The sequence below is a fragment of the Mytilus edulis genome, chromosome 8 (assembly GCF_963676685.1).
Source record: "Mytilus edulis chromosome 8, xbMytEdul2.2, whole genome shotgun sequence".
NCBI lineage: Eukaryota > Metazoa > Mollusca > Bivalvia > Mytilida > Mytilidae > Mytilus > Mytilus edulis.
Window position 1 is genome coordinate 86,102,713 of NC_092351.1, and position 13,094 is coordinate 86,115,806.

A 13,094-nucleotide genomic window follows, 5' to 3' on the forward strand; every position below is an offset into this window, starting at 1 on the left:
ATGAATGCAGTCAGAGACAATTTATCTAGCAATGAAACTAGTTCATTCTTCACAAGTGGAAGTTTTGGAGAAGGACTAGAGATGCGGGGAAGTGACGTAGATATTATGACGACAATTGAGGATACTGAAGTAAGTGAGGACAGAAACGTTCATTTCGATCCTGTTAAAACATATTTTATCATGGAAACAGACGAAGCACCGCTAGGTTTTACCCAATTACGTCTTATACATAGTGATTCACTAAGCACTTTATATTTCTGTGATGAAATTGGTGGTGAATACTACCTTTCTAACGTTTATGTAAAACAACTATTAATGACCAAAAACACACCGATCGTGCATGGACCATGTATATCCGACACGTGGGGTTTACTTGATATTGCATGTTGTCTACATAGTAAAAATTGGATATCACAAGCAGCACAGTGGATAACACGATCAAATAATTCATGGCCTGCATACGATGTTAAACAATCCATTATACAACATGGTGTTCTATTTGTACCAAAAGGTGTTCAAGGATCTATTAAGGAAGATCTAGAATGGCGAATATCGTTTTCCGTTGGAGAAAAATTTCTTGTCTATACATTTACACACTCACAATTACTGTGTTATGCTCTTATGAAAATTATTCTAAAAGATGTGATAGATACTGACCTAGACTGTAAAGAATTACTATGCTCATACTTCTTGAAAACAATTTTGTTTTGGATTTCTGAGGAAATGCCTCACACGATATGGAAGCCAGCTTGCATGATACCTAATTTTATGAGGTATTTTAGGAGACTTATATATTGTGTTGAAAATTCTGTTTGTCCCCATTATTTCATCCCCGAGAATAATTTATTTGCTATTAAGATTAGAGGACACGCACAGGAAACACTCTTACAAAAACTGATCACTCTAAATAGTTATGGGTGGCAATGCATCTTATTTTCAGATCAAATCAACAAATCAGCACTTCAAATAAACAGTGAAATGATGTCAATAAACGCGTTCAATGATAAAAGTCTCAAATTCATTGTATCCTACTTTGGGTATGGGACGGATGCTTTAATTATATCTCTCCCCTTTTCATTAATAAAAGTGGTACAAAGGATACTGTCTTTTGAGAGTTCAAAAATAAAACACCTTTATTCGTTATATATGTCAAATATTTGTCGATATAATGTCCAGTCACTTCCATTTGTTAGTACATATACTAATAAATCTAGCTATAAACAGTACAAAGCATGTATAAGCACGTGTCTACTAAGTACCCATCACGATGCTGTATCTGGGTGGTTGATGACAGCTTCCTTCTTCTATAAGACTAGACAATACAAAATAGCACTTGAAATCTTGCATTATTCTCTTCGAAAATGTTCACCAAAAAAACTTTACCATGAAATTGATTTGTCAGATATTCATTATGAACTTATCAGTTTACATATGTTTAAGCAGATGAGTATAGTTCAATTGACTAAACTGCTGCTAGTGAAAGAAGTAAGGCTTATCAAAAATTCTTATTTTACACCGGATGAATTTAAAATTGCAAACAACACAAAGCATTATCGTATACCACCAGTAGTATATATCCACTCGCTTCGTTTTCTTTGTCATTATCATCTTAATAATGTTATCCAATGTCGGCATTCTCTGATAGATTTACAAATTACTATAGACAAGGAATTGTTCATATCTAATGTCGCCCAAAAAGCTGAATCGCTTCACATCTTAGGTATAATTTTTCAGTTAGTGGGAGACAAAAAATCAGCGAGACAAGCATGTCTGAAAGCTGTCAAATTATTTCCTGATAAAGATTGTAATAAAGCGTTTCGGTTTCTGTCATTAGCGAATTGAAATTGTTTATGTGTATGTCAATTTACAAACATTTTTACTAAATATCTTAGTTGTTTTGATTTTTTGTTTGCTTTGTGAAATAAAATATTGTATTGCATTTTTGTTGGTTTGTATTTTTCTTTGTAATTTACATATCTAAAACGTAGTTATATATAAAACAAAGTGGAGAATACACAAATAAGATTAGATTTAAACAAAATGTAATTACAAACATTATTTTAAAAAGTTCAAAGGGGACAAACATTATTTCAGACTTAAGACGTAAACAAATGAGAACAATGAGAAAAACACTGACAAAAAGACAATCATTTGTCTTTGAGGCATTAACAAAACCACTCAAGGCTCGGTACCATGAACCCAATTAAAAGCATAGAGGTAATCTATGGTACTCATGGGATACATCATTCTTTCGCATGACAAAAAACCTGTTTTAAATGGCTAAGCTTGCAAAATCAACTAATTTTGATTCATTTTGTGTTTTTCTTTATTTTTTGTTACCACTAGCACGAAAGTGAACAATCTCACTTTGAGAGAAATGTTATTGTGCAGAGGACAGTAATATAGCATGTATAGAGATAAACGTAATATTGAATTGAATTGATTGATTTAATTAAAAATATGTTACCACAATTTTGGTAAATCGGGTTGTTTTTTTTTTTAAAGAAAGCTTGATTACAGGTCGAATATATGTGGTAAGAGAACATAAAGAAAAAAAAACTGAACGCCAAGTAAAATTCAAAACGTAAAGACCCTAATCAAATTGAAAAATCAAAAGCTCAAATACATCAAACGAATGGATAACAACTGTCATATTCCTGACGTGGTACAGGAAATATCCTATGTAGAAAATGGCGGATTGAACCTGGTTTTATAGCTAGCCAAACCTCTCACTTGTATGACAGTCGCATCAAATTCCATAATATTGACAACGATGCGTGAACAAAAATGTACAAAAGGCATCGATGTTAAAGTCATAGGAAACGAGTGACCGGTGAGAAATAATGTTATTCCAGTTCTTGAACCAATGCATACAAACATCATAAACTTAGTCTTCTGTGCACGATTTTATCATTTTTTCGCATTAATTTCGTATTATCGTCAATTTTTTTTTCAATCGGTCAGTGTTATTGTGAAAATATGACAGGTAATTAGATTTCGTGTTTTGAAGCCGAAGTTTAACGATTGTCACCTGTTTGTCAACAATCAACAAAAAGCTTGGATATTGTGCACATGTTTAACATCTTCAATCAGATAATAGTTTATATTAAGGACATCCATGCGTATTGCGATCACCGGATTTTCACGAGATGGGTCATACTGAGGTCACTTTACATACGGAAAATATGTCGGGGAATGCTTCCTGGATTCCTGGAAGGAAGCAATGAAAATTAAGTATTTTTTCTAAATATGAACAAATTAAAGAATTTTCTTAAGAAAAAAGTATATGTACATAAGTTTTATAATGAAAACTATCATTTGAGTTATAAAAAAACATATGAGTAGTATTCTTCTACACGTTCCGGAACACATTCCAGACATTCCAGCAATTGTGGTACACGTTGTAAAACAGTAAGAGGTCAATCAAAGTTCAAATAAGTGACATTCCAGCAATTGTCAGAATGATGTCATCAAGAATGTTGTAACCTTAGAAATGTGTAGAATGTGTGTATTTTGATTTTATGAATATACAGTATACATAGGTATACCTCATTCAGTAATATGTTGTTTGGATAGCAAGTAAATGGCTAGGAAAAAGATACGATGATTAAAACACATTAACATTTATTCAAAGCTAACATGCATGTTTCAAGTGCCTTTATCATTTTTAAGTTAACATCATGTCTTTAATAAACTATATGTATACATATTATAAAATTGCGATTTTTATCCAACGCAATTATAGGTTTGAACGTAGTTTTCAATTTAGACTCGTTTATATATAATATATATATATATAAGTCGTCTAAATATCAGCCCAACAAAGTTAGACCAGTAAATTTGCTTTCGCAAATGTTTTGTTCTTCCTTCGTCAGGATTAGAACTCATGGCACTGATATATCGTGCCGTCAAATCACCTCGCACTATGTCCGATGCGAAAGACCACTCAACCACCTAGGCTTTACTATGGTACATTGTTTTAAAATATGTGAAACATATAACCTGATATAGTATTCAAAAATATGTTACCTGAGATAGCTTTGATTTAAAGAAATACACCAGTCAAGGACAATTATGTGATGAATACTATTATGTATTTACACTATATGTTGACATTAATGGTATGATGTGTAAAATAGACGATAAACAACTATACATGTCAACATCAATAATATTCATACATATGATAAAGTCTTTAACATATGTAAAAAAACAAATAAAAAAACCCCGATAAAATTGAAAACGTACCTGAAACGAAATATTTGAGCTCATTTAAACGATATATATATTAAACTTTAAACTATTAATTAAATTTTGAACTGATATAAGGTATGAAAAAAGTTACCTTATTTTTTTTCTTCTTTGAAACAGGTTTCTAAATAAAAATAAATAAATTGATTGTTTTTTAAAGAATTGCACCAATATATCAAAGAATCATAGAATAAGTATCAAATGAAATCCATAAAAACAATCAAAGTATACACATGGTCATATAAAAAATAATTTGATTAAAAATATATCTGAAACACGGCAAAACCATAAAAGTGCGACAATATTCTGTATACTAAACTTGGATAAACTATTAACTATGTAAAATGAAACATATATATATATATAAAACAATCAAAAGAATGACTTAAATATCAAACTGTAATTTATAACATAAAAAATTGTCTATAAACCCATCAAGCGCAAGACTAAAAAAAATATCATTTTCATAAACACCATCTATTTTAATTGATATACCCGACCATGTAGTAACTAAAGGTGTGACATATCACATATCACAAAATTGATTTATGTAAAAACACGACACATACCACATTTCCTGTAAAAGAAAAAAACAGCAAAAACTTCCTTTCAGAACTGTCTCGAATATCTGGAATAAAAGTGGGGAATGGTAAAAAAAAAGATTTATGTATTGATAGTTAAGTTCTATCTTTACATATTAAATAAAGGCAACAGTAGTATACCGCTGTTCAAAACTCATAAATCCATGGACAAAAAAAAATCGGGGTAATAAACTAAAACCGAGGGAAACACATTAAATATAAGAGGAGAACAACAACACAACACCGAAACGCAACACACACAGAAACGGACCAAGCAATAGACAAAATGTTGTTTATATTAACAACACTTAGTATGTTAAGGTATATATCATATGAAAAATAAGCTATATTAAAAGATCATATATTAAGAAAATAATTGACATACATAAGTGTTTGATTATATAGATGAGAACGTTTACAACTTAATGATTTTATATGCATTGGTAAAGCTAGATTTTTAACATGCATTTTGAAACATTAAGGAACTCTTAAAAAGAAGCAATAAGATTGATAAAAAGAACTTCACATACAAAATTTACACAAACAAAATTTTCCAATCTATAGTATTGTATTTATGTACGCTTTTTTTAATCTGTTTCTGATTAAAATATTGTTGACACTAAAATTTGACGAGTTTGGTCTAATAACTGTGTTTTTTTTGTCTTTGAGACCTTCTCAGTACTTCCATATTATTGACATATGGTATTGATTGATTCTGAAGGGAGTATTTGTTTATTCTGAGCAAGTGCTGGAGCAACGGGATGGTCCTGACCAGCCTATGGTTTATCATCTTGTTGTGCAGCAGGGTTTTCTTGGTGGTTAAGTAAACTTTGAAGTCTTTGTACAAATGTTCTTATAATTTCTATGATACCTTCAACAATCATCACCACAGCTAAGATATATTCTGTAAAAATAGTATTATCTACTTATTATTACATCTCTTGTTTCATCTATTGATATTCCATCATCAATTGATGTATAATCCTCATTTTACTTCTATCCAGTTGAAATTGTTCCATTTGAAATTCTTCAATAGGAACTCCTTGTCTTTTGATATTTGATTATGAATAATGTTGAAGTGCTCAAAATAATTATCAAAACTGAAAAATAAAAACAATGTCCAAATATCATGGCACGCATATTTCAATTATTTTTTTTTCTGCCACAAGATATGATATGAATAGTTTTATTTTGAAGGCACAATATAACATAACTCAAAATGCTATAGCAAAAACCACTGAAAAGGAATAAAAAAAAGATAGTTATTTTGAACCTACCTTTCTTCTCAGTGTTTTATTGTGTAATTATATTTTCCTTTTCTGTGATATTTTTTTCTTTAATTGTATTTCTTTTGTTTAAGCTGTATTTCTTTTTTATGAATATGTTTTTTTCTTTAACCGTATTTCTCATGTTTAAGTTGGATCTATTTTTTATAAATATGTTTTTTTTTAATTGTATTTCTTTTTGTTTAAGTTTGTATTTATTTTTTGTCAATGTGTTTTTTTTTTTTTTTTTTTTTTTTAATTGTATTTCTTTTGTTTAAGTTTGAATTTATTTTTTGTGAATGTGTGTTTTTTTTTAGGCTAAATTTATCATAACATGTCAACAATTCTATTGAATACCTACTTCTTTTTTTATTAATAAATTTTATGAACATTTACTTAAATATGTATCCTACCAAGCGAACCCCATAAAATTAAAAAAGTAACTAAATAAACTCATGATATATTGCAAGAATGAAATTTTGTATTTGCGTAAAACACACGTTTCGTCTTAAAGAAAAAATCACTTTTGACGCTCGAAGAAACAAAGTCGAGCATTATAGTCCATACCAAACGACAGAAATACAGTGTTTTGTGGTCATTTGTACACGAAATAAATGGATTTTATGTAGATTTTTTAAAACAAATGTATGTCAAATTGTTTAAAGGACAAACAAAATATGAAATATAGAACCCCATCTTGAGCCTGATATTACACACCATTTCAGTTCATGGTTTTTTTGAAGACCTTGCTTTACTTCTTACATCAAAAGAATGTAAAATGTCTGTAAACCTCTTAGTTCATGTTCATTTATCAAATAATGGAAGAGTTTGTATAAAACTGAAATTATTTTTTACAGATAAAATTTATGACATATTATGTTGAAAATAAACCTTAAACATATATTAATGTACTTTCAAAAAGAAAAAAAGTACAAAAAGCATACTAAATAAGTATAAAATGATCTTAAGCCTTAAACACTAGAAATTACTGTGGGTCAATTAAAGCGATAGCACATATTTAGTTATGGAAATTCATGCAGATGGCAGAGAAGTAGAAATTAGTTATTTCTTTTTGCTCATATCTATGCTAAGATGTTTTAAAAAGAAGCCTGAATGGAAAGAACGCTTGTTTTATGCTGTTCTTCCAGACAATATGGTTTGAGGCAAAGTTTTTCACTTTCAATAAGTTACTTGATAAAAGGTTATCCCAAGTAAATTTCAGTAATATTTGAACCGCTCGTTATCCTTCAGAAGTAAACTGTGAAATAATTCATGCAAAACATTCATTCCGCAGTTTTATTTAAATAGATTTTGTTATTTGTTATAAAAGGTAGCAAGATTATAATTTAGTACGCCAGGCGCGCGTTTCGTCTACATAAGACTCACCAGTCATGCTCAGATCAAAATAGTTATAAAGCCAAAAAAGTACAAAGTTGAAGAGCATTGAGGGTTGTTAAATTTTTATGAAGGACTTCATCTTTGTAAGTTCATTTTGCACATCACATTTAAATTGCTTGACACAAACCAGGATCAGGACCATAACTACGTTTTGTTCAATGTAAATCTACTTTTTTCTGAATTCATAGTGTACACATGATTAATACAACGTGACGTAATCCTAGCCATATGAATATCAGAACATTAAAACAGTTCAGATAGAAAGTCAGCATTCTAGTTTTGGAAACAAAACTAGAAGTGGGCAATTTTCGAAGCTTTATTTTGGCTATATAATTCTAAAATTATAAACATTTCTTCAATTCTCTATGCAAAAGTGGAAATTCATTATGTATATTTTAACTCTTTTTAGGGGGAGGGGGTGACAAACTGATACCGGTAGTTGCCAAAAAAAAAAAACCCGCAGTTTTATATTTACTGAATGCATCTCTAAGGCTTAAGAGAACACAATAATTCTGGTAGAAAATGCAGTGAATTTCTGTATAATGCGAAATAAATTAAAATAAAAACTTGTTTCTTTAATCGCAAATACAGACAGGAAAAACAATTATTCTTAAACTCAATGTTGTATTTAATTTATCATAATTTTCAAGGGAAACTATTTGTTCACTTCCCTTATAAATAAAATAAACTTATTCTTTTCAGAAATTAATAATCAAACAATGTATCTCCTTCCCCTTTTTAGACTGCTCTGGGTTTTTTTTTTCAATAGCCTAATAAGTCAATAAAAGTGTGTGTAGTGACTCGTTTTATGATATACACTTTAAAAGAATATCTACCAGATCAAACTCAAAACATGGACAATTGGATGTGATAAAGAAAATTTTATTCAGGTTGACGCACAGCTCACTAAACTAATATCGAACCATTTATCCAAATGAATAGGATTACGTTTTTAAGGTATACACAAATATATAACAAAAATTGGTAATGTGTAAGAAAATATGGAATTAAGAAATCAGTGGATTAAATACATTACTCTCACTATAAAAAAAAAACCAAAGACATTAATCAAAGCTCGCCTGCTGAATGAGGTAGATTGGAGAAGAAACAAATAAGCCTACATCTGGAATTACAGCTTTACAAAGGAATATATTTATAGCATTCTTACTTGGACATTGTTGCATTGCCTGGTGTAAAAATGCATTCGATTTTATGATTAATAATAGGCTCAAGTAAAAAAGTTGGCTTTACACGTATGAATAAAATTGAGAAAGGAAATGGTGAATATGTCAAAGCGACAACCACCCGACCATAGAGCAAACAACAGCCGAAGGCAACCAATGGGTCTTCAATGTAGCGAGAATTCCCGCACCCGTAGGTGTCCTTCAGCTGGCCCCTAAAATATGCATAATAGTACAGTGATAATGGACGTCATACTAAACTCCGAATTATACACAAGAAACTAAAATTTAAAATCATACAAGACTAACAAAGGCCAGAGGCTCCTGACTTGGGACAGGCGCAAAATTGCGGCGGGGTTAAACATGTTTATGAGATCTCAACCCTATGTATGCTGAATTAATATAACAATTCCACAACTTGTGGCATATTCGAAAATATTTTAAACAAAACTAAATTTATTACTGCATAAAAAATGTTAAAGGAACATATGCAGGTCTTCAAAGCTCAATCAAGATGTTATATGTTTTCAATATATAAAGGACGATGTGATTTGAGTGCCAATGAGACAACTCTCCATCTGTTTTTCAACCACAAAGACTTCCAACTGGAACATATCATATTTGCATGTGAATTATTCTTTTCCCGCCTTCAACTTAATCATATTCGTTTTGTTTTATTTATTGTCAATATATATATCGGCATATCATTTACAATAGTTTCAACAATCGAAAAAAAACAGGTTAGATACTCACAGCAAATTGACAATAAAAGATATGTATAAAAAAAATGTAAAATCGGTTAAATGTCAAATTTTGTATGCCACTTCGAAATGCTAATTGAAAGTACAATATAGTAAAAAATCTCATCATAGATACCAGAATTGAAATTCATATTTGCAAAAGTTTTGTCAAAGCAAGTGTGTCCCTTTACACACTTCACATTAGGGTAAACATTGTATGGACAATTAAATCTCTGCCTTGAATAAAGTACAGCATTCCACAGGAATTTCTGTAGTATGAATCATTGATATTAAATTTTATTGGGGGGATGGGGAGGGGGAGGATGCATTACTGCATAAAAGTTGTTAAAGGAACATATACAGGTCTAAATTAATTTCAATTTTACTTAATCAATACTGAATATAATAATTCAGTTTAAGGCTCAATTTTATACAAATGATTCAAATCTGTACAATAATTCAGTTTGAAGCTCAATTTAAACAAATGATTCAAATCTGTACAATAATTCAGTTTGAAGCTCAATTTAAACAAATGATTCAAATCTGTACAATAATTAAGTTTGAAGCTCAATTTAAACAAATGTTTATCTTTGCATCGGGCTCATCCTCCCCCTCCCCATCCCCCCAAAAAAATTTAATATCAATGATTCATACTACAGAAATTCCTGTGGAATGCTGTACTTTATTCAAGACAGAGATTTAATTGTCCATACAATGTTTACCCTAATGTGAAGTGTGTAAAGGGACACACTTGCTTTGACAAAACTTTTGCAAATATGAATTTCAATTCTGGTATCTATGATGAGATTTTTTACTATATTGTACTTTCAATTAGCATTTCGAAGTGGCATACAAAATTTGACATTTAACCGATTTTACATTTTTTTTATACATATCTTTTATTGTCAATTTGCTGTGAGTATCTAACCTGTTTTTTTTCGATTGTTGAAACTATTGTAAATGATATGCCGATATATATATTGACAATAAATAAAACAAAACGAATATGATTAAGTTGAAGGCGGGAAAAGAATAATTCACATGCAAATATGATATGTTCCAGTTGGAAGTCTTTGTGGTTGAAAAACAGATGGAGAGTTGTCTCATTGGCACTCAAATCACATCGTCCTTTATATATTGAAAACATATAACATCTTGATTGAGCTTTGAAGACCTGCATATGTTCCTTTAACATTTTTTATGCAGTAATAAATTTAGTTTTGTTTAAAATATTTTCGAATATGCCACAAGTTGTGGAATTGTTATATTAATTCAGCATACATTCATACGTGTAAAGCCAACTTTTTTACTTGAGCCTATTATTAATCATAAAATCGAATGCATTTTTACACCAGGCAATGCAACAATGTCCAAGTAAGAATGCTATAAATATATTCCTTTGTAAAGCTGTAATTCCAGATGTAGGCTTATTTGTTTCTTCTCCAATCTACCTCATTCAGCAGGCGAGCTTTGATTAATGTCTTTGGTTTTTTTTTATAGTGAGAGTAATGTATTTAATCCACTGATTTCTTAATTCCATATTTTCTTACACATTACCAATTTTTGTTATATATTTGTGTATACCTTAAAAACGTAATCCTATTCATTTGGATAAATGGTTCGATATTAGTTTAGTGAGCTGTGCGTCAACCTGAATAAAATTTTCTTTATCACATCCAATTGTCCATGTTTTGAGTTTGATCTGGTAGATATTCTTTTAAAGTGTATATCATAAAACGAGTCACTACACACACTTTTATTGACTTATTAGGCTATTGAAAAAAAAACCCAGAGCAGTCTAAAAAGGGGAAGGAGATACATTGTTTGATTATTAATTTCTGAAAAGAATAAGTTTATTTTATTTATAAGGGAAGTGAACAAATAGTTTCCCTTGAAAATTATGATAAATTAAATACAACATTGAGTTTAAGAATAATTGTTTTTCCTGTCTGTATTTGCGATTAAAGAAACAAGTTTTTATTTTAATTTATTTCGCATTATACAGAAATTCACTGCATTTTCTACCAGAATTATTGTGTTCTCTTAAGCCTTAGAGATGCATTCAGTAAATATAAAACTGCGGGTTTTTTTTTTTTTTGGCAACTACCGGTATCAGTTTGTCACCCCCTCCCCCTAAAAAGAGTTAAAATATACATAATGAATTTCCACTTTTGCATAGAGAATTGAAGAAATGTTTATAATTTTAGAATTATATAGCCAAAATACAGCTTCGAAAATTGCCCACTTCTAGTTTTGTTTCCAAAACTAGAATGCTGACTTTCTATCTGAACTGTTTTAATGTTCTGATATTCATATGGCTAGGATTACGTCACGTTGTATTAATCATGTGTACACTATGAATTCAGAAAAAAGTAGATTTACATTGAACAAAACGTAGTTATGGTCCTGATCCTGGTTTGTGTCAAGCAATTTAAATGTGATGTGCAAAATGAACTTACAAAGATGAAGTCCTTCATAAAAATTTAACAACCCTCAATGCTCTTCAACTTTGTACTTTTTTGGCTTTATAACTATTTTGATCTGAGCATGACTGGTGAGTCTTATGTAGACGAAACGCGCGCCTGGCGTACTAAATTATAATCTTGCTACCTTTTATAACAAATAACAAAATCTATTTAAATAAAACTGCGGAATGAATGTTTTGCATGAATTATTTCACAGTTTACTTCTGAAGGATAACGAGCGGTTCAAATATTACTGAAATTTACTTGGGATAACCTTTTATCAAGTAACTTATTGAAAGTGAAAAACTTTGCCTCAAACCATATTGTCTGGAAGAACAGCATAAAACAAGCGTTCTTTCCATTCAGGCTTCTTTTTAAAACATCTTAGCATAGATATGAGCAAAAAGAAATAACTAATTTCTACTTCTCTGCCATCTGAATGAATTTCCATAACTAAATATGTGCTATCGCTTTAATTGACCCACAGTAATTTCTAGTGTTTAAGGCTTAAGATCATTTTATACTTATTTAGTATGCTTTTTGTACTTTTTTTCTTTTTGAAAGTACATTAATATATGCTTAAGGTTTATTTTCAACATAATATGTCATAAATTTTATCTGTAAAAAATAATTTCAGTTTTATACAAACTCTTCCATTATTTGATAAACTCTTTTTTTTTAGGCGTAGATTCATATAGGTTAATTGACTTTGGAATAACTTTATATCTCATACATCAAATGATTCTTTTTCCACTCGTTTTTTTTTTTAATTGTTACATTGAATATGTAATCAATCAATGGCAGCTTATGTTTAGAACATTTTAAAACTTATGTATCAAAAATATTCTTTTCTTTTTTCAAGGTTGAACAGATATAAAAATTGTTATCTTTATTATTTAAAAAAAACAATATGCATTCTTTTGATTGCAATATTGTACCAGTGAACTTTGAAATTACGGATTTTTTAGTGAAAATTGTATTTATTATGTAATATTGTAGATATCTGTAAAATATGTTTAGCTTCGAATGCCAATATACCTTCTACAAATTGGAAATCTTTTAAATTAAGGCAACAGTAGTATACCGTTGTAAAAAAAATCCTAAATTGATGGAGAGAAAACGCAATCCGAACTACAAACTTAAATCGAGGACGCATCAACTATAAGAGTAAAACAAATAAACAACAGAACGCGGAAGTGAAACAAAATACAAA

The 13,094-nt window shown here is 29.9% G+C and overlaps 1 protein-coding gene across 1 annotated transcript in view; it reads left to right on the forward strand.

The window, feature by feature from the left end:
- Positions 1 to 13,094, forward strand: part of LOC139484474 (cyclic GMP-AMP synthase-like receptor 2) — a 27,487-nt gene continuing 14,393 nt past the window's right edge. The window contains exon 1 of the mRNA XM_071268207.1: positions 1 to 773. Coding sequence (XP_071124308.1) covers positions 1 to 773 — 773 coding nt within the window. The remainder of the gene's footprint in view (positions 774 to 13,094) is intronic.